This window comes from Sander lucioperca, chromosome 1 (assembly GCF_008315115.2).
Source record: "Sander lucioperca isolate FBNREF2018 chromosome 1, SLUC_FBN_1.2, whole genome shotgun sequence".
Classification (NCBI taxonomy): Eukaryota; Metazoa; Chordata; class Actinopteri; order Perciformes; family Percidae; genus Sander; species Sander lucioperca.
Window position 1 is genome coordinate 15,082,429 of NC_050173.1, and position 27,863 is coordinate 15,110,291.

The 27,863-nt window shown below is 40.9% G+C and overlaps 1 protein-coding gene across 1 annotated transcript in view; it reads left to right on the top strand.

Annotated features, from left to right (window-relative positions):
- The window catches only part of adarb2 (adenosine deaminase RNA specific B2 (inactive)), a 302,664-nt gene that overhangs the window by 269,558 nt on the left and 5,243 nt on the right, over nt 1-27,863 (top strand). The window contains exons 6-10 of the mRNA XM_035999226.1: nt 10,595-10,763; nt 15,051-15,202; nt 17,030-17,198; nt 20,928-21,109; nt 27,408-27,589. Coding sequence (XP_035855119.1) covers nt 10,595-10,763; nt 15,051-15,202; nt 17,030-17,198; nt 20,928-21,109; nt 27,408-27,589 — 854 coding nt within the window. The remainder of the gene's footprint in view (nt 1-10,594; nt 10,764-15,050; nt 15,203-17,029; nt 17,199-20,927; nt 21,110-27,407; nt 27,590-27,863) is intronic.

A 27,863-nucleotide genomic window follows, 5' to 3' on the forward strand; every position in this document is an offset into this window, starting at 1 on the left:
CACTTATTAGTAGTTGTTAGAGTAAAGGTCCTGCATTCAAAATGTTATTTACTAACAGTGCCGATCCTGACCTCCCTGGGGCCCTAAGCAAAATTCTGCTAAGGGGCCCTCTACCTGACCCGTGATGCCGTGAGCTATGTTAACCATTTGCCATTGTCACACAGTCACACCTGACACTTCAGTGCCCTAATCCTCCCTCCTTTAAACAAAACAGTCAAAGAATAAGTACAATATATATGTATATATATATATATATATATATATATATATATATATATATATATATATATATAAAAGTATTAAACTGGCTCCCAATTTCCTTTTATACATTTTCAAATATAAAATACTATTTATACTATGGCTTGGTTCTTGTACTATTTAAATAGTGAACTAGTGATACAGATATCAATAATCCCTGTGAGTGATATCAAGAATTAACTTTTGTACAAGTGAACATGTAATTCCTGATATCAAAAATAGACATTGGTAGGTAAAATTTAACTAAGGGGCCCTACTAGTAAAAATAATCAAGAATTCACATTGCAAATAGTAAAAAAATCGAATTCTTGATATCAAAAATGCATAAACTGTGAATGAATAAAAGCCAAAATGGCTTGCCATAGCATGTTAAAGTTTTTATTTATTTATTTATTATTATGCATGTTGAAGCAATTCTTGATTTATGGTTATTATTTACTGAGGGATGTGCATCCATATTGACCAGTATGTCCAGCTAATCAACATTTTAAATTCAATATAGCCTATAAATCAATGTCAAATTATCAATACATTGCTTTCCATCTTGCATAATTAGTGCAGTTGTTTAGAGTTTTTAACTACACATTGTCTGAGACTAGATAATCAGTGTCTTAAAGCAGCCATATTATGCTCATTTTCAGGTTCATAATTGTATTTTAAGGTTGTACCAGAATAGGTTTACATGGTTTAATTTTCAAAAAACACCATATTTGTGTTGTACTGCAGTGCTCTCTCTCACTGCTGCAGATCCTCTTTTCAGCTGGTCTCTGTTTTAGCTACAGAGTGAGACCTCTTTTCTTCTTCTTCTTCTGTACTATCTTTGATTGCACTGCACATGCCCAGTAGCTCAGATGTAGATCATGTCAGCTAGCTAGCTCCATAGACAGTAAAAGAAAGGCTGTTTCTACAACTTTGGTCAGTTACAAGGCAGGATTAGCTGGGAGACTTCTAAATGAGGGCGCACGTGTAAGTAGTTCTTTTGTAGATTATGGTGAACTTGTGTGTGTTGTAGCAGTGCTTTGCTACTGAGAACGAGGTAGCATGCTAGCGTTAGCATGCTAGCGTTAGCATTAGCGTTAGCATGCTAACGCTACGAGCTAATGGTTGCGGTTAGCCTGCTCGTTTCGGCTTGTGACGTCACAAGCTGTGCCGATTTTGAACAGCTCACCCAGAGACTGAAGGCAGGACACATTCAGAAACCGTATCTCACTCTAAACAGCATGGATGGATTTTTTTCAAAGTTTGTATGTGTGTGGAAGCACCAGAGACACAACATAACACCCCAAATCCCAGAAAAAGTGATTTTTTCATAATATGGGCACTTTAAAAGTATGTATAATGTGTACTTTGATGAGGAGTGCCATCATTCACGCCCATATATTGTAGCCTACAGTCTGTCTGGTCTTCACATATATTTCTGCTTGAAAAATGCGCGTTTCATTTCGTGCACGCACCTAACGCATGATAACACACCCGACACGGTTATCTTTTCCGAGCTGCAGTAAACAAACACCGTTGCACTTTGTCGTTTATCAAACCTAATAAATAATTGTATTTTGTCAGGCACAAAGTCACAAAACAGCCCTGGAAGTGACTGGCATTAGCAGCTAGACACAGACCAAGAGATGCACTGCCTGCCTGCCCAGCTAGGTTAGCAAGACCAAAAAAAACACAATAGAAATGCACATAAACATAACTTTACTTAGCTGACATCAAACTTGGAGAGGAGAGAACACAAGTTTACCTGATTGTTGTTGTTTTTTTTCCTCTTTTCGTGACCAGAAGGATAGTTTCGCTTCATTTTGTCATGGATGTTGTAAACATTAATTAACGCGCTATGACACGAGGGGGAGGCGGGGCCTCGAGTAATTTGCGGGGCCCTACGCAGCTTGCGTAGTGAGCGTATAGGGCGGATCGGCTCTGTTTACTAAAGCGAAACATCAGCACCAAAATGTATCATGCGTGGTATCAAAAGTAAACTTACTATTTATTATTAAATCCTAATAGTATGTTTTTAAATAAGATCTGCCAGTCTAGTCTGATTATTTTTAACTGTTTCCAGTAGAAATCACCTTTTTTCAAGATTTGTTTTTAGAAATAAGTGTGAGAATCATGAAAGAAGACACAATATGGGATTGTTGCACTAATATTAAAAAAATAAATGACTTAATGTAAGTTCAATTGTTTTAAGGTTTAAGGTGTAAAAAGGTGTAAATGACTTGTTAAGATGGATTGTGTGCAGTATGTTATACGTTAATCTACTAAGAAACCAGGAGCTGTCAAATAAATGCAGTAAAGTAAAAAAGTGCATTATTAATTTAAGGAATTCAGTGGAGCAGACAAAGTAACTACAATGGAAATACTCAAGTAAAGTACCTGGAAAGTATACATAAGTACTTTCACCACTGGTTTCTTCCCACAGTCCAAAGACACGTGTGTCAGCTGTAGGAATACTTACTGATCCAAGGCGGTGGCCTCAGGACTGGACTTGGTCCCTGGGTGCTACTAAATAGTTAAATCCAAATGACACATTTTCACATGAGGAATAACTTTATACATTATTGGGTTGGGATTCCTGCCTATTTTTAGTGGATCTCCACATGTGTGGATGATTTTTATTTTATTTTTTATTTTAAAGATTATTTTGTATTTTTATATTTTTATTTTAGGCCTTTATTTTTTATAGGGCAGCTGAAGACATGAAAGGGGAGAGAGAGGGGGAATGACATGCAGCAAAGGGCCGCAGGTCAGAGTCGAACCCCCAGCCGCTGCGTCGAGGAGTAAACCTCTATACAGGGCTCAGGTGGTAAGAGCGGTCGCCTACCAATCAGAGTGTTGGTGGTTCAATCCCTGGCCCTGCAGTTCCATGTCGAGTGTCCTTGGGCAAGACACTGAACCTCGGATTTCTCCCGAAGTTACGCCATCGGAGTGTAAATGGGTGTGAATGTTTATCTGATGAGCAGGTGGCACCTTGTACGGCAGCCTGGGCCACAGTGTATGAATGCGTGTGGATGGTTCCGGTACTATGTTAAAGCGCTTTGAGGAGTTGTTGAGACTAGAAAAGCGCTATATAAATACAGTCCATCCATTGACATGGTGAGCTATCCAGCAGCCCAAGTGTGGATAATTATTGTCCATATTAGCATTCCTTTGGTACACTACTTTTTTAAGTATGTTACATGCCCTTAACACCCTAAAATTTAAAACAGCATTATCTTAATCAAACTGAGTTTTCTCTTCCATGATGATAAGGGGAAATCCAGCGTAGCTTTAGTAGCGTGTGTGAAAAATGAAAAGGGGCGCTCCTTCACTTTTACACATGATGTTCAATTAACACATCATGAAGAGTACTATTCAGCCTGCGAAAACAGTTTTATAACTTATTCTGTAGCACTCCAGGGAGCTTCCCAGCATTAAGGTGAGGCTGTCTGGTCTAACGACCTAAACGGCCGTCTCACAGTCTGGTGCAGCGCTATGTAATGCAGTGTGATGCAGCGTGGTGGTGGGCCATTTTGCCAACATGCAGACGGAGCAAGTAGTGAACCAGTGTTGTGTGGTGAAGGCAATGCAACATTAGGCAGAAAAACAGAAGGAATACATATGCTGTTGCTGTTTGATAAATATGATGACTTACATTCTAACGTTAGAAAACAAACCCGCTTCAGAGCTGTGCTGTCAGAGCAAAGGGAACGCTGAGCTCACAGCAAATGTTTCAACCCCCTAGCATCAAAGGTCAGACAGTTGAGCAGGTCGAAGTTTTTAAATACCTTGCTGACTCCGTACAAAAAAGCCCCAGCAGCGCCTCCACCTGCTGAGGAAGCTCAGAGCTTTTTTGGGTCAGCAAGGACGTTTTAACTGTGGTTCGCTGGTCACTCATTGAATCCATACTCACTTTCATTCCCCAAAGCCCCCTAACAGAACTATACAACATCTACAATCACACAGGACCTCACCCACCTCCTCCACCAATCCTTTCAGTTACTGCCATCAGGTCGGCCTTACAAAGTCCCGTTTGCACGGAAAAACATAGACAAAAAATCCTTCATCCCGACTGCCATCACCACACTGAAAGGTCACACATAGGCAACATATACCACTCTATTCAGTCTTTTTTTGCACTGTTTTGCATGTAGCACTGTTTGTATTGTCAATGTTTTTGCACTGTTTTTATATGTATCTTATAATGTATTTTATGCCATTTGAGCCTGCCCTGTCAAAGACTTAATTTACGTCACTCATGACAGACAATGAAGTTTTTCTTATCTTATCTTAACATATTTCCTGTTTTACCTTAAAGACTAACGCTTAGTCTTTTGCTTTCAGAGCAGAGACCAATGTATGGTCGTAATGTCCTGCTTTGTTAAAGGAGAAACAAAGCTGCATTTTCGTGACTCAGTGGCACAACGGGCAATCAATGGCACACAGTGCAAGTGAGCAGGACATAGTTCTGTGACACAGTTGGAGGCAGGGGAAGAATACACTTAGTCCCAGGTGTTGACCAAAAAAAAGTACCTCACTTCCTTTTTTTAAATGCAGTATGACTATGCCACAGCACTCAAGACCAGCCACAAAAGCTTCTCTCAGGAGGAAACCTGAATTTAATGTAGATTCAAATAAGTTACACTGGCCAACTTAAAAACTTAAAAAAGGTGGGTAATATCTTGAATATGTCAATCACTTGAATATGAGTGCAATTTGCTCACACTTTTGACCTGGTCGGCAGGCAAAATTCCCTTTTATTATTTGACAGGGAAATTGCACTGCTTTGCTTGATTGTTACAACTCCCCCTACCTTACTCCCCCCTCCACTCCACAGTTCAGGAGCAGTCATCAAAAAATAGAGTGTTAAATAAATACCTGTGTGACCTCTCTTCCATGTGCTGTCACAAAGTGTGTTTACCTCCTCAGTTGCCATAGTGAGGCGGTGTGTGCTTTGTCTCCCTGTTAAAGTCTGTTGACAGTATTGTGCACTGAACAGTATAGTGCAGTTGCCATAGTGAGTAGTTCCAGGTCTCAGTCTGTGATGTACATGCTTTTTGACAGTGCTGTTATCCTGGGGTGTGACATCTTTGAATCACCAGTAACAGATGTATTTGTGTGTGAAGAGTGCCTCAGGCCTTTGACTCCACTCTACCTTGTTCCTTTTGACCCTCTCTTTTTGTATTTCTGTGATGCAGCTGATTATTCCTGGTTTTAAAAACAGCGCACTGCCTGTGGGCCTTTCTATCGCTTCTGTGTGTGCGTTGCTCTCTTTCTACCTATCTCACTATCTCTCTCTCTCTCTCTCTCCATCTTCCATTCATCTTTCCTCCTCCTCTCCTCTCTCCTGCAAACTGAAGGCAACCTCAGTGCCAATTTCATGGCAGGGTAGTGAGCAGCGCAGCAGAAATTATCCACTGCAAAATTGATCTAAACAATCGCGAAGTGGAACGGCAGGGAAAAGCAGGAGAATGAAATTGGTTGAGTCTGTTACCTTTTAGAACTTGCTTTATCACCGAGAAAGAATTGGGGTGCATTGCTTAAAGGGAAGGCCAATAGTTGAACTCATGATATAGAGATTTTTATGGTGCTGTGTACAGTCATAAATATTGTATGTTTTCTGTGCAATAGGTTTAACCTGCTTTTTCCCCCCAGACATGAATTTACTCTCCATTCATTCAAATGACCAAAGGTGCTGAAAGATGCTTTAATAGTTTGATCAAAGTGTTCTTTTACTAGTTATTATCTCAGTGTTTACACATTTGATTAATCACTACACACCACGGCATACACAGGATGATGTGTTTCTGAAGCTGTGTATACAGTATATACATAATTCTGTTAATCACCTGTTTGCACCCCAACAAAGGCGCGATGCTAAATCATACTTTTTTTTAGAACTCAGTATCCTCAATTGTTGCTTTGGAGAATGTTTTAACATTTGATTTATACAATGGATAAATCCAAATCCAGAAAACAAATCTGGCAAGAGGACTCTTATCATTTCTAGCACTGGCAGTCTTTAATGTATTTTTTTTTCTTTTCTTTTAGAGTTTTAGAGATTCTCTTTGAAGAAACATCAGTCTTAACCATTAAAATCACTCTTACATAGTATAGAGGCTAAACCCAAGCTTTAAGCCCCTGAGGTGCTCTTCTACGGGTAGAGTAATTGACGCACTTTTTACCTTTTTTGATCAATGAAAGTCCAAGTCATATTTGCTGTTAACACCATTAGTTCAGTTTATTTCCATGAGGTATTTGTTGGTTTCCAGACAAATTACTGCTTGTGTATGCTTGTGTGGCGTTGGTGTGCGTGTGTCTGTGTGTCCGTGTGGTCAGAAACTGTATGTGCTTCCCGGTTGCACCTGAGGAACCAAAGATATTCTTTATAACCAATTATATTATTATAATTGGCTCTTACACATAGTAAGAAAAAAACAAGTAAGCTGCTATAACCAATATTTCTATATTAACAATGGATCCCATGACTACTTGTATATGAAAGGTATCCCTTGTAGTGATGAACCCACAGATAATCATCACCCTGGCCGACTCTGCAGTTCCCTTCAACTCTGCGAAGCATTTTAGCGTCTTTTAGCTCATTGCTTTGGTTTTCAAGGCTGCAACTTTGTTGTTTTGGTTCAATCTAACCACTTTTATTAGTGTTGTTTTCAGCCGCAGCAGGCAGCTGCAGCTTCTTCCGGTAAAAAAGCTCTAAAAAAACACTGTATGCTAACTGCACAGCACTAAAGAACAGACAGGGCTAGTGACTAGCTGGTAAACATATTGGAGCATTTAGCAGCTAAATGCCAGCTATTTACCTTGATAGAGACCAAAAACAGAGCTAAAATAGTACCAGGTGTCCAAAACATGTCTCTCAATGAATGCTAATGTTGCTCCATAACTGCTGGGTGTCTAAATATGTAACTGTAGTGTAGTACTTTAAGTTACACCAACATAATATTTTGCAGATGTGATGAAATAGTTTGATTCATTTTGTGTGTCAGTGACTTGAAACACGAAGAAATAAGGCAGATCATTCCTCTACTCTTTGGAAACAAGTATAATTATTACTACTGCGACTAATACTTATTTCTACTGGCAAAAATAGGATGAGAAAAGTTCTACTTACTCAACATTAAGGTTTACTTTGATGTTACACATGATCCAAATAGTACAGTACATTCATTTGAGATTTTAAGTCCATACAACATAGTTATTTAAGTTTTCTGCTGTAGTTTCTAGACTAAAAGTTGAACTTATTCCACCCTACCTTAGACTCCTTTCTTCTCTATGCTCTTTTTTCCTCAACCTGCCACACACACTCCTCCCTCCCTTAACTTTTTCCTCCCTTGTCCTCCTTCCCATTCCTCATCAGTGGAGGTGTCAGGACTCTACCGCCGCAGTGCCATCTGGGCCAAGGCTGATAAAAGCTCATGTGCCGGGCCGGCGATGCCTGCAGGTCTGCCTGAAGCTAGCGGAGCCTGACTTTCAAAGGCGATGGGAGAGATTTGTGGCATGGCATGCCGTTAACATGCTGATCCAGCCTCCCCCCCCCCACCTGCACCACCTCTGTCTATCTGTCAGTCAGTCGGGCTCTCACATGGCCCTGCACTGGCCTGAATCCTCACTGAGAAAAGCGTATTTTTCTCAAAGGAAAACCAACACAAGACAGGATAACTTTGTGATCTGTGATCTCTCTCATAGCATTTGCTTCATGTCTCATGTTGAGAATGCCACTACAGTGACCTCTTTAGAAGCTTCTATCATGCTGTCCAAACAGAATTGGGTGGAACCAAGGCCCCAAGTGTCAGGGAGGAGAAAGACCATTCCCCCATAAATCTGTCTGACACTACACCAGTGCTCATTCACAAACCTCGAGCTAGACTGGTATTTTTGCTACTTCCAGATAGGTAGCAGCTAGGCCTGGGCAATATATCGATATTATACCGATATCTGAGACTAGATATTGTCTTAGCTTTTGGATATTGTAGTATCGTGTTGTCTTTTCCTGGTTTTAAAGGCTGCATTACAGTAAAGTGATGTTTTTCTGAACTTACCAAACTTACCACTTACTGTTTTAGCTGTTCTATTATTTGCCTTTACCCACTTAGTCATTATATCAACATTACTGATGATTATTTAAAATCTCATTGTGTAAATATTTTTTAAAGCCCCAATTTTTAGCCCTACAATAATGCCGCGAAATCGCTATCGAAGTATAAAAGTAAAAATATTGTGATATTTGAATTTCTCCATTTCGCCCAGCTCTAGTAGCAGCTACCTACCTAATACCGACCTTTTAATGAAGGTTTCCACAAAACCCAACACAAGACTGTGGTAAATATCCAGTTTGGATACTAAAACATGCCCAAACAATTTTTGAGTTCCTAATGAAGCAAACCTACTGTACCTGGTTCTCCCTCAAGATGCTTAATTACTGCATGGCACAGCCCCTACCAGGAGCTGGTAAATCTCTCAGAAAATCAGGTCCCTGGTACTTTCCTAGGAATTTGACAGTCAGTCAGGGATGGTCCAACAGAGACATCCCAGGGCGTCCGTCTTTGGTGCAGCTGTCACAAGGATGCAAAACAGTAGAAAAATAGGGATGATGAGTTTTGTGAAAATGTGCATGCCATCACTCCTGTGGTTCAATGCTATACCTTTGACAGACGTCCCTAACGCCCCTTTTAGGGCACCGATTCCCATGGATCTATGGTATATAAAGAAAATATTTTTCCTGCAGGAAGGCCCCCGGAGTGACCAACCTGCTTCCAGTTCCGTTCAGGTGGAAGAAGCAGCAGGCCTGATAGACTCCTTTGATGAGGAGAGCAAGTCTGGTTCTCTGCTGTGTATTCAAGGCCTTTGTGATTGTCTCACTACATTTGATGTATGAATGCATATATCTGCATTGCAGTATACCACCCACAGAGGACACATCAGGGATGTATCTAATCCTCCAAAGGTATTAGGAAAATGTACTGAGGCAGGAGAAAGGCCACTCAGGTAGCTATAGATCATTGTGGCCACATACTGTATGTCAGTGATTGGCTCATTGCAGCACTCAAAGCAACCATAAAGTTACACAGATCATCTGTTGAACTTGGGTTTCAGAGTAAATATGGAGAAAAGTGTCTATTTTCTCTATTTTTATAAGCTCTATTTTCTCAAATACATAAGTTAGGACGTCTCTGCATACAAAAATATGAGTTAGGAATATGAATGAGAAGGTGTGGTGCCAGCCCTGTTATAGGTGGAGGGTCTCTTTCCTCCCTCACTCCTTGGAGCTAGCTAATCCTGGCTGGTGTGGTGTGATAGGAGCTTCTGAAGAGATGCTCACTTATGCTACTCGGAGAACTGTGGTTATGGAAATAACCCAAAGAATGACCTTTTTACCCTCTTCTCCTCTTATGTCTTCCTTTTCGTTTCCCCGTGTGAGCAAATGGAACTCTTCCACCTTGTCTGATCAAGTTACATACATGACCATCTTCAGTCTGAGGCCTATTTTTCCATCCACCCATCGCTGTTAATGGTTTTATTGTAATGGCTTTATTTTATTTTCGTTTGATTTATATTTTCTTATCTTTTTACTTTCATTGTATGCTACTTTGCTCTAAAATACTTGCCATGATGTGAAAATGTTTTATACAAAGTATTGTTTTTTATACAATTATAACAAATGCGTATTTACCTCGTTCTTAGGCCAAGTTGGAAATGTCTAAAAGTGTTAAAATTTGCAAAAGTGTAGCGTATGAAAGCATGCTGAGCCATGACCTTATTGATGTTGAATGCATCCTTTATCCAATATTAAATTCTTAAACCTGGAAATGTCTTTGTGTCAACTGTAGCTCTATTTTCTAAAATACACAAGTTAGGACGGCTCTGCCCCATACAAAAATACGGGATAGATAAAAGATGTCTTAGGCTTCTACTGGCTATTTCTGTATGTTTTCTGAAGCCAACATGTGTTTGAAGTTCCACATGTGATTTATTGTATTATGTCCTCTTCCAAGATGAGTCTTTATCCCATATGCATAAATATAATACAGAGAAATAATAATTAAATTTTTTGTTTGAGCACCCTGGCTTTTCACCTTTGGCCACCTTACTGTTGGTTTCTTGTTGTTAATTTTATCAATTTAAGCCATTCAAGTCTGTTTTCTTCCTTTGTAAATGTCAGTGTGTTCTTGGACTTCTTAATGATTAATGAACATTTCTCCTACTGACAGAAAGGTGAGGAAGGGCACGGATTAAATGGTAAACACTTGAGGGCTAATATAAAACTTTTGGATTATGGAATCAATGTAGTCAACAGATCGTATCAAAACCAAACTATTTGTCTGTAATTGTTCAACAGGTCTGGACCTGAGGCACGCCCAGGTGGTGGCGTTATCCACGGGCACCAAGTGTATCAACGGGGAGTATCTAAGTGACCAGGGACAAGTGGTCAATGACTGTCACGCTGAAATCACGGCCCGCAGAGCCCTGCTACGCTTTCTCTACTCTCAACTTGAACTCTTCTTGAGGTAATAGATTTATCTTCTGCTATATCTTTAAGACACCAAGACATGCTGTACTTACATTTTCAGCAGCTTTGAAACCTCTGTGGCATTTACATTCTTAATCCCCAAAAACAAAACTCAATAATGCTGGCTGTTACTAGTCGATTGGTAGTCTGGAAAACTGGCTTATTATTGAAAAACCAATCGCCTTCATCTCATGCTTCTTTGCTGAACATAGACATGAAAACGGACTCTTTTTTAGCCAAAAAATATGGATTCACATTAGGGCTGAAACGATTCCTCGAGTAACTCAAATAATTAAATTACTAAAAATTAGGGCTGTCAGCATTAACGCGTTAATCGCAATGCGATTAAGGGCCGAGCATTATGCATTAATTTTTTTTATCTTATTAATTGCGTGCCGCCATTTATTAATTTATTTTCACTTCACTCTGCTTTGCGTCGTGCCTAACAGGCTACTATTTTGCCGTATTTCCTCGTAACACATCCTGCTGCTGCAGGAATAGCAACACGGATTTCGGTGCCAGTGATATGTCTGCACTTCTCTCTGATGTTCTGAAACAGACGTTACAGGAAACAGAAACATCACTGCACGTGACGCTAGTTAACACTACACTCGACAGCAGCTAACGTTAGCTTACCGCTAGCTAGTAGCTGGATTAAACACGGTTACAATGCTGACAGCTAACGCTAAACGGTATAAAGTTTGACTGTATTTCACTGTAGAGGATTCAACACCGGGATGTAACAATCTGCAGCTGCTGTTGTCGGAAAAACACAGACGGTGCGTTCAATGAAACTGGTAATTTACAGCCTCGTGGTGCATTCAAAGTTGTTGTTAAATTCAAATGTGTGACTAGATTAAATATATAATAAACAAATACAAATCTTAAAATCAAGTTCATAAAGTCACTTTCTTTGCATTAATTTGATTCCCAATCAAGATCCACTGTTAAGAATGGCTTTCCATTGTTAATATGTACTTAAAAACAGTTCTGAAATGCAAAATAATAGAATTTTAATCATGTGATAAAACATGCGATTAATCGCGATTAACTATAGAAAATCAACGATTAATTGCGATTACGAAAATGTTATCGTTTGACAGCCCTACTAAAAATCCTCGATGCAAAATGATTTGCCTCAAAACTTTGTTTAATTAATGTTACCAACGTTGTATCGCTCACGGTGTTTCCGCACGGAGGATTATTACTGTTGCACACCGGGCTGACGCTGTTGGCGACACGTGCCATGAAGACTGATTACAAAATGAAGAAAGAGCGTAAGGGGCTAAGAAAAGAGACAGGCTGGAGATAGAAAGTGTCCAAAGTTTGGAATCAGTTCAAACCTAATTAAAACGAAAACTCTGTACAGTGTTTCTACTGCAAAATGGAACTAGCTTACCACAATAATAGCAGGACGTCAATGCTTCAGCATCTCAACAGAAAACATTGACTCTAATTTAATCATCCGTTCCACAAAGCGGACCCGACAAAAATAAATCACAGTCGTATGGACGATGAAAATTGAAAAGACAATACGTAGTGGTGACCACAATTTGATCTAAAGAGCCGGAAAAACAGCTGACTGTTGCGCACCATTTTCTCTCACTCTCTTTTCACAGAGAAAAAGGTGATCAACGATCTACTAGCATAAGTGTAACAGAGCTGTGTAGTATTGTAATCAAATATATAAATGAAAATAGGTTGAGTATAACTCATATTTACATATAGGCCTATATACAGATCAGTCTCAGGTTGAAACTGAGACTTGCTGCACAATTTAAGGTAATGTTTATGTATGTTTAATGTATGCCTTAGTTTGAGGTTTTTATTGCATTTCAGAAAATATTTTCTTTAAAATCAATGTAACATGGCACTTAAATGCACTTAATATGTTTCGTTTTTTGAGAGATTATATTGTAAGCAATGTAGGCAATAAAAATATTGCTTTTTCCGAAAATAAACTAAACTATTGTATATTATTGCTCTTCAATAAAACAAAAGTATTTCTTATCCGATTACTCGATTAATCAATGGAATAATTGGTAGAAGAAGATTACTAAAATAATTGATAGCTGCAGCCCTAATTCACATGCACTACACACATGTGCTATCAGTTTATCAGTAATGTGTGTAATTTGTGTAGCAATGTTAGAATGCAAAAGTAACTCAACCAAAGTCCAAACAACCAAGCAACCTTGAGGAGAGAGAGAGAGAAAGAGTGACTGCCCAGGCACTCCTATTTATGGACATGTGAGCAATCAGTTCATCCAGGTGTCAATCATCAGTCCTTATTAGCCAATCCCCAGATCCCAGCAATCAAAGGGACTTAATAGGTCTTGAGGCCTAGGAGCCGTCACACCTGCTACGTCCTGCTATGCCCTGCAGTGCTCTGGTACACCATAAACTACTACAACTCCTATTTCTAATCATAGTTCCGTTATCTTTATTGTGACTATAATTGCCACTGTTCATCACACCCCCAACTAGCACCATCAGACACCGCCTACCAAGAGCCTGGGTCTGTCTGAGGTTTCTGCCTAAAAGGAACTTTTTCCTCGCCACTGTCGCACTAAATGCTTGCTCTTGGGGCAATTAATGGAATTGTTCGGTCTTTGTAAATTATACAGTGTGGTCTAGACCTACTCTATCTGTAAAGTGTCTTGAGATAACTATTGTTATGATTTGATACTATAAAGAAAATTTAATTGAATTGGTTCAGCTCAGGGTCTCAATGGTCTCTTTTTTTTTTAGCACTTTTTTAAATATATCTACTTTGTGTGCCTTTACAACCTGTACAGTGTGCTCTAATGCACACAAAAAAAGTATTAAGAGACGATCTTGATGAGTTTTGACTCCTAACTGCCTTCAGTGCATAAGCATATATTATGTTTTTGAGCTCCCCGAGGAACTCGATAGCAAGGCTGATTCATCAGATTAGGGGCTAGAAGTCTAGATCGTTGAATGTCATATTTGCATACACAGCACTGACTTTTTGTCTTAGCACAATGCTGAATGGCAGGTACAGATACTTTGCAGCTGAGTAAAATGGCTAATGGGGAAGATAACTCATAATGAAATGGCCAAACAAAATGCCAGAACTTCCATATTCACACTCAGTGAAAGGACATCGGAGACGGAGGAGAGGTTATATAAAGAGTACAGACGTGCTTTGCATTGAGATGCATAGTCTAAATATAATTTGTGTACATACTTATGTGTGAGTGAGTGATAAAAGCTTTATTCCTGCTCAGAGCAGAAACAGTGACCCAGATTTAAAAGTTAATGTGTCACCTAGTCTATATCCACGACGTTCCACTTCCGGTGCGGCAGAAAATTCCGCCGAATGCATGTCTTTTCACCGATGTCAGTTTCCTTCCACTTTCTTTGTGCTCCTCAGATCTCTGCAGGGTAAATCCAGACAGCTAGCTAGACTATCTGTCCAAAGTTTTCTGTTGCACGACTAAAACAACCTTTGAACGTACACATGTTCCACCAAAACAAGTTCCTTCCCGAGGCTATTTTGCAGCGGCTCCGTGCGGAGCTTAGCACCGCCCATGGCGATTGTGATTGATTTAAAGAAATGCCAATAAACCAGAGCACGGTTTTCTCCCATCCTGGAATGCTGTGTGGACTAGCCAGACCCTCCTCAACAGTGCTGTGGAGGACGGTCTGGCAAAGCGAGACTAAACTCTTTTTAGAACATGAACAAACACAAACAATGAACACCACGGGACTTTCTTTTATCATCCAGTTTGACAGTCGGTCATAAACGAAAAAGGACATAAATGAACTACTTTAAAGTAGATTTTATTCAGAGATAAATTACGTGGTATCAGACCGGTGCATAAACTCCAGTACTTTCCGATTCCAGCATTTTAGGCAGTATCGGAGTCTTTTCAGATATTGGTATCGGTATAGGAACATCTCTAGCTGTAACGTTTGTTTTATAGTCAACCATTATTTTAACCCAGACAATTCTTACGTTGACTTTCATGGTGACACTTTCACGACTCAAATGCAAAGCATGTACAGAGCACAAGTTAAACTCACTCTCCCTGTTTCCCCTGAGACATTTGGACAGCCTGAGTAATGTCGGTCTGACAGCAGGAGAATGGACTGTGGTCAGAGAGAGAGGGCCAATGTCCATCTCTCTCCATCCCCGCCTCACTTCATCACTGGAAAAGAAAAGTGGAAATCTATTTCCTATGCTGTGATGAATGCTGCTACCTTTCTCATCAGTCTCCCTTGTACCTGTTGTTTTTCTTTGCCTTTTTTTTTCCTAAAGTAAAAGGCCAGAGGACTGGGAGGAGTCGATATTTGTGCGGCACAAGGAGTGCGGCTACACGTTGAGAGACAATGTCCATTTCCACATGTACATCAGCACGTCGCCGTGTGGGGACGGGAGGCTCAACTCGCCCTATGAAATCACCACAGACTGTAAGACACCAGGCCTTTCTGTTTCTTTAGTTTTACATAGGTTCACAATACTGAAAAGAGATCAAAATAAAGCTTCTTTTTTTTTAATCCATCCATGCATTTCTTTGTAATGTTATTACAGTCATTTTCTCTGCATTATCTCATTCTCTCAGGTTTATAGAGAGATCATTTTGTCTGGAAGCTATTCTGAAAGCCACTGCTCTGCTTTTTTCTTCTCTCCAGACACTTTCTGTCAGGAAGCTGGCATCCTTTTCATGTCACATCTCGTCTATGGCCTCTTTCAGCCACGTCTTTCAGCCGTGTGCTGACTAGATGACATTTTATTGCTTACCCACTGAAAATAAATTGTATATTCATTTAGACGGTTTGCCCAGCATTTTTCTGGTGGCCTACGAGTTCAGAAATGTAATCAGTAGAATGTATATATCGCCCCCATCCTTTCATCACAGACTGAAGCTGCTATTCAGCTCTATGAATATATGCTACAGTGCAGTGCATGGCGAGATTGTCATGAAAACCAGTAAGGATGGAAAGAGAGAGGGAGAAGAGATGACGCCGTCATTGCAGAAGCCTTTGAACTTGACGTTTTTTGGTCATTAAACCTCTTAACTGTTCTGCAGTGCGCTCTCAGAGATTAGAAAATGACTTAGTACCTTTTCCTGACTGTTCTTAAACATTTCTGAGCTGTAAGTCGGAGCTTAATTTTTAGCTGCTGTCACATCCGCCGAAGCAACAGCCATGGAGGAAGAGAGAAGGAAGAGTTTAAGCCTAGAGGAACGAGAGGTTATTAAAACAGAAGCGGTGAATGTTTACGTACACTTGGTCACCTTATTAGGGAGATATCCATATTGTAATTTTACTGAAAGCAAGAAAAATGTATCCAGTGCTTCTGTTTCAATGTTTCCTTCTTCCTGAAAGTGTGGAGTTTTCTTTTTCTGTTACTATGCCGACTATTTAAGAATAGCATATACTGTTGTAGCTAAATTTGCACCCATAGAGGTCATGCTGCCTTGTACGCCCACAGGAAACCACATGAAAGTGGTTTAAACAGATTGAGAGCCTGTGCTCTCACTAACAGGGTTTCAAAGACAAGGTTTGTACTGTTGGATAATATTTTTACAGTACAACGTCACACCATGCCCAATATTAACCGTCCTAAGTTCATCAAGGGTGCACCCAAACTGCTAAATCCAGCAAAAATGGTTCCTTCTCCTTCCTTCCAAACCACAGGCTGCTCCGCACATCCAGTCAAATACTTACTTCATTAACAATTAAGCAGTCAACGGTCCCAAGATAATACATTTAATTCCATAAATTAAGCTATTAACCTCATTTAAACTTTTGCTTTGAAAGGAATTGCAATGTTTGTCTTTCACTGGAAACTGTACCTGTCATCTTATTAAAATATATATAAAAGTACTCCTTTATTGTTTATCGGCTGACAATAAAATTGGATAAACATTCATCTTTTCTAATTACATGGAGCTAGTTACACGTGAACACCAATAATTAGTAACTGAGAACACCCCTAATTAGGCAGAGAATGGAACATTTAAGAGCGAATGTGTACTACATAATGGATCGTTTTCTATAAAATATTAGACTGTTTCCAGCCTATTTTACCTGCTGTCTTTGTGACCTGGTGCATTTTCAGTAAATTTGATTAGAAGTCTACAAAATGAATCTTGGCTGCTCATTGACGTGATTAGATCTGAAACGCCTTTGTGTTATTTAGAAATAACGGACTTCATTAATCGCTAATTGAATTGGCTATCCAGCAAAGCCGTGTAATAAGAAATGACATAATGTAATGTGTTGTGTTGACAGTGCACAGCAGCAGACACCTCATGAGAAAGCACCGCAGCCACCTGCGGACCAAAATCGAGTCAGGCGAGGGGACGGTGCCGGTGCGATGTCGGGGGCCCGTCCAGACGTGGGACGGCGTCTTACAGGGCGAGCAGCTCATCACCATGTCCTGCACCGACAAGATCACCAGGTCAGTGCTGTCGGATGTTACCTCTGCATCTAAAAAGCTCCTACTGTCTGGTGTTTAGGGTTGCATTATTTATTTTTTTGGGCACTTTTTGTTTAAAATCAAAACTCTCTCTTTATATTCTGTCTCATTTCACTTGTTGATTTTATTATCTGTCAAGTGGGTCAAACTAAATTGGATAAATATCTTGTCTGTACTGCTGCCATACTGAACATCCTGCAAACTAATTCATACCTGTAAGAGCCTGGTCTCTTTTAGCGAGTTTAAACTGAAAAGTTATTAGTGCAGGGGCTGTGTTGATTTAGTTGTAAAAGTCACAAGATACCCCAAAATAAAAATCCCAACAAACCATGTGAACACCAAATCCTTTCACCCTACGTCAGAAAGGAAAGGTGAAAGGATTGATTGAAGGGTTAACTTTATTAGGAGATTAACTTTCTTATGAGAAGGAGCTATCGCTGTTTGAATAAAGCTTTTTTTAAATGTGCTTTATGAGCCACGTAGTGGTTTGTCTGATATTTACCTTAGCGCATGTGTGTAGGTGCATGTTTGCATTGCATGAGCCACGCTGTATATAACCTCTTTTGTAGTGACTATTGATTTCCCATATGTCACTTTAAACAGGTAATCCCGTTCTAATGAATTTGTGCATTAATCGCATCATGGTTTTAATCTCCAGATTTGTAAGAGTGACTCTCCTCTAGCGAAGATATTAGTCATACAACACGTATTTCTATTTATATATTCATTTAGGCTTTACCAGGTACATGCCAAAATGTAAGAGCAAGGTTTCTACACAGGAATTTAAATGTTCTGTAGGATTGCTGGCAGGGCCAAGCAGTGAAATAATGTCATAATTCCAGTGCAGTGTCAGTGTAACCATCGTAGATTACACAGAACAAAAACACAATGGAGCCTGCGTTTGTTCTTAAATTTCTAAATGTATCGTCTGCATGTTGGCAAGCCCGCACAGGACAGACGGCTTTGCTCTCCCGCCTCTGTTCCCCCACTGTCCTCGTGTGTGAGGTGTAAAAGCATCGATGTGTACACACTGGAGCATCTTTACATGCAGAGGGAGACATCTACACATACACACACACACACACACACATATATGCAAAATTATATATTGGATGACATATTTTAATCTGGATTACTGTAAAATGGTGGACCGTCAAACCAACCGACAGACCGGCATTGCCATTCCTAGAGCCAGCCTAGCTAAAAATACTTCACACACAATGAAGGTACTCAACAACAGTAATTCTTTACTTCTTGATGTTGCATTTTCCAACATATCTGAAATCAATGTTTAATATAGTCTGAGTTTTTCTGCCAGGGCTGGACCTCAACAGGAACTGAACCCATGAATTTAGCTTAGTAAGCACCGCTCTGTGCCAACTAAGCCATACAGGACTACAGCTGAGAGGGTGTGTGTGTGTGTGTGTGTGTGTGTGTGGGGGTGTGGGTGTGTGAAAGGATTGGCACAAACACACACATAGAGGGGAAGAGAGAGAGGTGAACCCTTCTCCTGTGGAGCCGCTGTTAATTTGACCAATTTGATTCAGTTGGCCAGGGCTGGAGATGGTGTGATTAAATCTACCCAGGTCACCAACGGGGGTGAAAGCAATTACTTTACAAAAAAATCAAGTGACAGGGGAGGGAGAAGGGACACCCTGCTTTTCTTCCCTTCCACCATCCCCTCTCCTCCATCCCGCCAGGCCAGACGCCAGACGCACTCTCTTTGCTCCACAGCCTCCTCTTTCTGCTTTTTTTTTATATGGCTGTAAATGATGGGTGGCCGTCGTTAAAGTGAGTGGATCACCAAGGGCCAGTTTATCAAGGTCAGGGTGGAGGGTGGAACTGAGAGGAGCTTAGGATCGCAGACTCAACACAGTAACACACACACACACACAGCTGCAGTCTTAAAGTGATCCCCTGGATACTCCTCTTGTCCTCTGTCACACTCATTTTGCAACCTCCCATTGCTTTTTTATTTCCCTACTTCTTTCAGTTCCTACATTTAATTATAGTTAGTTCAGGCTTGACCATAAGGGATTTTAGGATCTTAATCATCATATCATAATCATTTTTGATAACGGGCAATGTGTCAGCCCATCATTGCTTCACCTGATGATCATCGTTTTGTTTTCTTAAGCCAGGCCCAATGAAGCTCCTTTGCTAATATTTGATTTGAAGTCAACAGCTGGATTTAATTGAGGGGCTTAAATGGCTTTCATATAACGATGATGTTCTCCAATCCACTGCAGTTTTATGCAGATGAACACATTACTTTAATGGTCTGCGTTTACCGGGGGAGGGAAGAAAGGATCGATGTAGACAGAGAGAGCGATAGAGAGAAAAAGAGGGAGAGAGAGAGAGAGAGAGAGGGACAGAGAGAGAGAGGTCTCTACCCTCTCCTCTCTTTAAATTCACACACCCAAGCCAGATGGCTGTCTTTTCTTGCATGAGATTAGAAGATGTTTCTGATTCACGGTGTCGCTTTCTGGGTAAATTAATATTTCAGGCTAAACTATTTCTGTTTTGGGTGGAGCACTCTGTTTGAGAGAGAAGGGCCGATCTTGGCTGACAGATTGCAGGTAAAGCGTAGGCAGGCGGCCGCTGCTTCCTGAGCCCGTTTAGTGATTCCCAAATGATGTTAATTGACTGCTCGGGAAACGAAAGAAGCCGTAATGAGTGATTATTAAGTTGGCGAGAGAGAAGAAAAAAAAAAAAACCAGGCAGCCGCTGTAATTGCATCCATGATAAAGAGACATTGATTAACAAAAAAAGAACAAATTATCTAAAAATTAGTAGCATAATGTCGAGCTTTAGATTGTGCCTCGCATAAGTTCATTAGTCCAGTGCACCGGAGAGTACACAACTCAGGCACACAGCAGGCTTTCTCTCTCTATGAAGGGCAGGAATGATAATAAACACGGTAATTATCATTTTCCATCCAGAAATTAGCATCTGCTGCTTAAATAGAGGGGATTTCGACAGTAGGTGGCACATGACCAGCTGGCTACAGTAACAGGCATTGGTGCGGCTGGCAGGATTAGCCCCACAGTGATTTTGTGTCACTCATGGATCTCCCTAAACAAATCCTGAGGTGATTGCCCCTCGCGTTGAGCAATCGACAGAAGCTTGCCTGCAGCCCCGTGCAGTGCATTAACCTCAATGGCACTGATGAATGCACACATGGTAATGTGTTGTTTCATGTAGTGAATGCTGATGGACTGACCTTTGGCAGTGTTGTTGTAGGTGGCGATGATGGTTTGTGTCTCTGAACCAGGGAAAATGGGGAGTGTGTGTGTGTGTGTGTGTGTGTGTGTGTGTGAGATTACGTGTACGTGTGAGAATCTGTTTGTGTGTGTTGTCAGTCCAGTGGCTGTTATTCATCACGTCCCACATCAAGATAATGATCAAATTGTCTCCCCCTGTCATTGAGGCTCTCACATCTGTCTCTCTCTCTCTTTTTACACTTCCTCTCTCTACCCATCTCTCCCCCTTTCTCTTCCTTTCCCGCCTTGATTCTATCTCTCTTCCCATGTATTCTCCCTCCCCCCAACTGTTGCCTTCCCTTCTTCTTTCTTTCATCCTCACCCACATTTCCACAACTGCTCTTTATGCCATTCTCTCATTCTTCTTTCTGTCTTCTCCCTCCTTTTTCACCGTCCCCTCCTCCTCTACTTTTCAAACCATCATACCGCTTTTCTCCCCGCCCCTCAGATGGAACATCCTCGGCCTGCAGGGGGCGTTGTTGAGCCACTTTGTGGAGCCGGTGTACCTGCACAGCGTGACCGTCGGCAGCCTGCGCCACACGGGCCATCTGGGCAGAGTTCTGAACCAGCGCCAGGAGCGCCTGGGTCCACTGCCCGCCACGCACAGACGCAACCAGCCCCTGCTCAGCGGTACGGCCACGACACAGACAGTCAGACACGTCTCAGTGGGATTTAGACAAATTACATTTTGGAATACATCGACTTAGGGAAGTTTTTTACACCATAAAAAGGCACAATGAAATTCATTCATGAGTCCTTTCAATATAGCTGGTGCTGGAAGCTTGGTCTCTAAACCTTTAAAGTGGTTTCTAAACCGTCAAGAAGTTGAAATAGTGCAAAATTGCATGTCAAAGCTTCACAAAAATTGAAAACTGTGCGAAAGACCTGCACAAATGTACTTGACTTCCTTGAGCAAATCTACTGATCAGACCACAGCGATTCCATTCAAATGAAATTATTTCAGTTGGAAATGTTGCTGCTTTGGTCAGTTTCCCTCATAAGCATATGGACACCCAGATTATCCATGTGACCGTTTGAGTTGTTATTTTCGCTTTGATATTTTGAAAATGCAGTAGTTTGGAATAAGAGTCAAATAAAATGCTGTGTTGAACCACAGACAACTATATTTCCATCTCATAGAAGTTTAAGGTGAATTACATTTAAAAAACGCTGCATGAGATTGCTCAGCTAAACCTTATTACATCAGTTATATTTAGTCAGTTTAATTCTTTATTTTTTAAATAGTTTTTTTGCTACTTGGGGGCAGCAGAAACAAGTTGTGAACACAGCATTGATACTTTATCACTTTTTAAGTTAATATGGCAAAGAGTTATCTATTTACACATTCAGCAGATACAGAACAACATTATCATTCATTTGGAGTCGTGTTTGTGTCCACCTGATAAATGTAAGTCCACAATACACTCTTCTTTTATCTCTGTGTTGCCCTCTACCAATTTAGCCGAAAAAAACACTTTTTAAACTCACTAAACCAGGAAGTCAAAGGTTGGTTGACTGACTGCTTGGATGTTTTAGTATTCTGGTGAATTTTTTTTTCCTAGTTTTTTTTATATTCTCCAGCTAAATGACAGATTGTGCTTTCTATTTTCCTCCTGCCAAAATAATCTGTGCTAAAGAGATCTCTGTGTTTTCAGATGGGGCCATCCCATACAGAGATCCTTGGCCATGTGTATACAGTATCTATTTTCAGAGGTTCTTTTTAATAAATATGTCTGCTCTAGACCAAATGAATTACAACAGATCCCACATGTAACACACACACACACACACACACACACACACTTCACACACACACTTCAACAAATTCATGTACCCCTGCTTCTCTACAGTTACATTGTGCCAGCCAGACAAGCAACAGCCATGAAGTTGTCTGCCTCCAGGGCTCCACTGAGACCTGAGGCTTTCGTTTGTAGTCATTCAGATTCTCTTCCAACATCCAGCTTCGGATGTTGGAAGAGAATCTGAATGACACCCAACTTGTAGAAACTGCATCAGCCATCACTTCAGATCTAGGCCAGTCAGAGTGTCTGAGCGACAGAGATGCACAGCGATGTAGGGCACATTGTGTTGCTATGGACGATTGATGAGAACAAAGACGTTGACAATCACATATTAAGAAACCGCCAACTACGCATATGTATTATCTTAAATGCGCACAATGGATAAATCTATTACATTCTCCATATCTACTATACTTTTATCAGGTTTCAAGTATACTTCTTGAAGGGCATAGGATTGCAGGGCTCTGCTCCGGGTAATTGGGTGCCATGAGGATGAATATTTTGCGAGGCCTATCCTCATCAAGATTGATAATTGTACTGAATTGTCCTCTGGTGATGAACGCCGGGACAAATTCATCATTGAATCCACCGACCACGACCTCAGCGAGCATTTCTCATGATTTGTTCAATGGCTTTCTGAATGGAGTCATTTGAGTTGTCTTGAAACGAGATTTTAGATATTACAGGCTGCAGTTAACGTTTGGAGAACTGTGTTCAGGTGCGATCCATTTGTTCATCGATCATACTTACTTATAATATTAAGTTATTCACTCCAACTATAATAAACCTCGCAGTAAGTACATAGTTGGTTTAATGACTATAAATAGTTTTTTTTTCCCTTCAATGATGCAGCACAATGTCTTTTACGTTTGTCTTAGTGTTGAGGGTTCTATGTGTTGATGAATGATATAGACATGCCCTTTACTTTCAGACATCCTCTTTACCTAAAACAGAGGTGGCCCCCTCCTGCAAATGCTCTGCCCTCCCCTCTGACACACTTCACAATGATGAGTGTTTTCTGTGTGTGTCCACACATCGCAAACTGTCAGATATTTGCACCTGCAGTACCTCGAGTAGCTACAATCTGTAGAAGGGTGAAGGAAAGGGAGGAGAGGAAGGAAGATGGACACACAGTGGAGATGGCCCTACACCAAATCAATGTAATCACAGCCCTTATCAGACAGCCATTCAATCTGAAGGGAGCTCGGACAGAGAGAGAGAGAGAGAGAGAGAGAGACAGGCTGAGGGGAAGAGGGGGAGACAGCAAGGCAGGAGGGGAATAAAGAAAAAGAGAACTTTGGTTGCATTCAGATGTCTGGGTCGTGTCCCCCCCCCCCAATCTCCTCCTCCATCCTTTCATTGGCTCTGATGAGCTCCTCGGCCATTGTGTGTCCAGGGTTATTTAAAAGCAACACCCCGAGAGGAAATTCCTGGGGATGGCAGGGCCCGCTCTTATCGCACTCAGCCAAAGCAGCTACACCTGAACCCCGAGGGGCCAAACACATCGATGGTGTGACTTGTCCTTCACTCTCGTCCTGCTGTTCACTTCCACCGCAGCGTGAACAGAAACTGTGGCAGGGCTTTGTCGTTTTGGGATAAGAAGAATCAGGACGCCAGTAGATAAAGGAAACGCGGTTAATAATGGTTGTGACTTTACCACCAGTTTTGCAGTTTGGAGAGGACACATGCTTGTTTTACAGCTACGCCTTGGTTCACTTTTCACAATTTCAAATTGTAACCTCTTATACCATTCGTTACGGAAAAACTAGTCACGCGGTGGGAACGTCAAGTGAAACTCGCCGACACCCCAAACGAACCGGACTATCCATCAAAATGTTCAAGAAAACATCTCAGGTGTGAAAGCGTACTTGGTAATACCTAAACTCTGATATTAATAGTAATATAGAATAGTAATACTTACTTTTTTAATAATTACTGTCCAAGACTGAACCTGACACCCAAATACATGCTCCACTCCTGCTGCCAGTGAGCTAAGAATACCCGATGACCTGTTGGTTTTATATATAATATGATATTAAATATGATAGGAGGTAACTTAATGGTATAAGATATAATGATTATGTACATCACCAAAGTCAGTATGTATCAAGAAGATACATTTTTTTATCTTTCCAATTTAGTTCTGTAAGGACTGGGGTTGATTGTTAAAAGTATCCATTGGCACTTTAGAACTACGTTGGAGAGCTGCACACCTGTTAAGGAAGAAAGTAGCTCTAAATGTATTTATATTGTATGTGTTACTGCTTAAAGCAGTTGGGGGCAAAGTGCTGTTGGAAGCAAATAAAAAGTATTTCAGAGATTTGAACCGGCAACCTTTCAGTCACATGTCTGCCATTCTCATAAATGAGTTGCTGCCCCTCACACAGACATAGAAGAAGACCATCTTTTCACACACTTTTTGCTTCACTATTCCTCCTCTGCAGCTCCACCCCCCTAAGGAATACTATTAAAAGCCCTGCAGTACTACAATAATGCAGTATAGATGCAATGTGTACACATAAACACACAAGATATGCTGTACTGTGACTCTACAGCAGCCTCAGATATTAAACTACGGGTATGTGTACTATTACAGTTATGAATCCTATAACCAAAGGCTCTAATTCTGTCTCTTTCATGTCTGCCAAACACTTCCCAGAAGAGAAATTGATCAAGTCTTCAATGAGGGAAAAATCAAATTGGCTTTTACAGAAACAGAGGAGTCAAGTCCATTGAAGGAATGAAATGAGCCATGAATGGAGCAAGAGCAAGGAAAAAGGCAGGATGGATAGGAGAGTCTTTTGTTCAAAGAGGTGCGTCTCCACAAGGGAGAAGAGATGGGTAATAAGAGACTTGGAGGATTGTTACTGTGGCAGGCAATTCATTTCAGCTCCAAGGAGCTACAGAAAAGAAGAGCTGAGATTGGTGAATGGAAGAGTGAAGATGGGAAAATGAGTGTGGCAAGGAGGAAGATGATCTGCAGGCATGTATTGTGGTTTTGCACATCGGGTATTGTACTATAACAAGCTGTCTGTCAGACGGTGAGATCAGAGGCAACTGTTGTTCACCCGTCGCACAGAATCTGTCTGCTGATTTTCTGTGAAGGTATCGTTAACATTGCAAGATATAATAAAAAACTGGATTGGAAGTCAAGGTGAAATCCAAGACAGTCATTCCTTTCTGAAGACAGATTTAGAGTGGATATAATGTTCAGGCAGCATTTAACTGTCAGATTTTGTAGCCTAGATGCTACATGTTAAGTATAGTATGTCTCTGGCACTATAACGCCTATTGCAATCGTTTTTTTTCTTTCTGTTGTAGTATTGCCAGCATTAGGTTAAAAAACACATCTGTGACAAAACACAATGCAACATATTGTACTGTAATTCAAAGTACACACATCAGATAGTTTCAGCTTTGATAATGTTCAAAGGAAGCCAGAGGTCAGCTATTAGCTACCCTGGCAAACAGACTTTCTGTAAGTCGTTTTATTAATAGTATTAAGAAATAGTTTGACACATCCGCTTATTTGCTGGCCAAGAGTTAGAAAAGACGATAGATTCCACAGTCATGCTTAACATCGACCTACTTCCAGCAACTGGCTAGCTTAGCTTAGTTTAGCATAACTATTGGAAACAGGGGGCAACAGCTAGCCTGGCTGTATCCAGTGGTACTATAAGAAAGTCCACCCACCAGAGCATCTAAAGCTGACTAAAACTGAAGTGTATAAACAACACGTTTTGGTTTTACAGGCAGTTACAGTATGTGCTGGACTATTTTCTGTTAGCTTAAGAGGTGCAGATTTTGTTATCTTTGGACAGAGCCAAACTAGCTGTTTCCATGTTTCCAGTCTATATGCTAAGCAAAGCTAACCAGCTGCTAGCTAGCTTCACACTTACTGTACAGACATGATAGAGGTATCAAGTTTTTCATCCAACTCTCGACAAGAGAGGGAATCATTTCCTAAAATGTTGAACTATGCCTTTATTTGTAAGAGTAAGAATTGTCTTATGGTTAATCACAGAAACCCTTTTACAACCTTTTATGGCTAACATCTGGGACAACAGGTGACAATGTGCCTTTTGGCTAACACTGATACACACACACACACACACACACACACACACACACACACACACACACACACAGTGATCTATTTGTATTGTCCCTGTAAAAAATAAATAGAAATACATGCCTCTTTATCACTGCTGGAAACTTCTAGCTGGCCTGTATTCTCACTCCACTCAGCATATGTTACTGCTTCAGGCTGTACAATTGGATGTTTTCAAAACCTCGAACACTGAATCTAAAATTCTCCATTTTCCTTACCCGGAATATACTGGTGAACTGGCTCCTATGAAACACCCACGGTTGCCTCTAAAGGACATTTTTTGCCCTGAGCCCTCGTTCTTTTCTCACCCCGCTGTCAGCTCTGTTTCCGCCACAGGCCCGGGCACCTCTGCCAGCATGCAGACGGCTAATTCTCTACATGGGACCCAATGCGACAGCCACTCACCTCCACTTTCCCTCTACCTCCGTCTCTCTTTCTCCTTCCTCGACTGATTGCTTTGTGTGCTTTGCTATCAAGGCTAATTATTTTAGAGAGAAAAGGTGGAGAGAGCGGGACAGAATGACAGACAGGCGAGGGTTCATCTTTGTGACTGGAGATAACATTTATGGCGTACATAGCTGGCAACACTCAATACCTCTTAACTGCTGGAACTCAAGAGCAGACAAGCACTTATACAAAGGCAAAAACACATTGCTTATATGCTCAATAGATCTCCTGTTCCCTCCTCTGTGGGTATATCAAAGCTTCATATAAACAGCCCTGCAGTTTCAGGCCCAGGTTGACTTGGCTTTTTGCAGCGCTGCAAAACTTTATGTCTGCCATTAGCCTCAGGGAGAGAGAGAGAGTGAGGGAAGGGGAAGGAAGGTTACACGAAACAACAGAGTGGAAGTTTGACAGGAAAAACGTAAAGTTCCACTCAGATACTTGTTTTACTCACAAGTGCATTACATTTTGAAACCCTTTTCTGACATGTTTTGTTTTACACAGAGATAATTTGGATGAACCTTAAGTGTAATGGAGATTAAACCCACCCCATGTGTTGTCTTCTCTATAGGGCTGAGCAGTGCTGAGTATCAGCAGCCGGGGAAGGCTTCATGTGTGAGTGTCAACTGGACGCTGGGTGATTCACAGTTGGAGGTGGTCAACACAGCCACCGGACAGAGACGGGACTCAGGGACACCCTCGCGGCTCTGCAAGCGTGCCCTGTTCACACGCTGGAACAGACTTTACCGCAAGGTGAGGGCAAATATCCACAGGGGAGGTAAAATCAGGGCAGAATGGCTAAGCTAAATATATCAGAGGGGAAAGAGAATGTATAAGAGAAATACTTCTGGTCAGTGGCTGAATTGTCTTTTAGGCTGTTGTGAAGTATAAAGACAATGTTAGGGTCATGGGCATCGTAGTATTTAGAGCCATCTGCCACACCAAACTTACAAGATTTCTCAAAAACAGTTGTTTCATTTATTTTTTAAATGGGGGGGGGCATTTTTGCCTTTATGACATAGTGGAC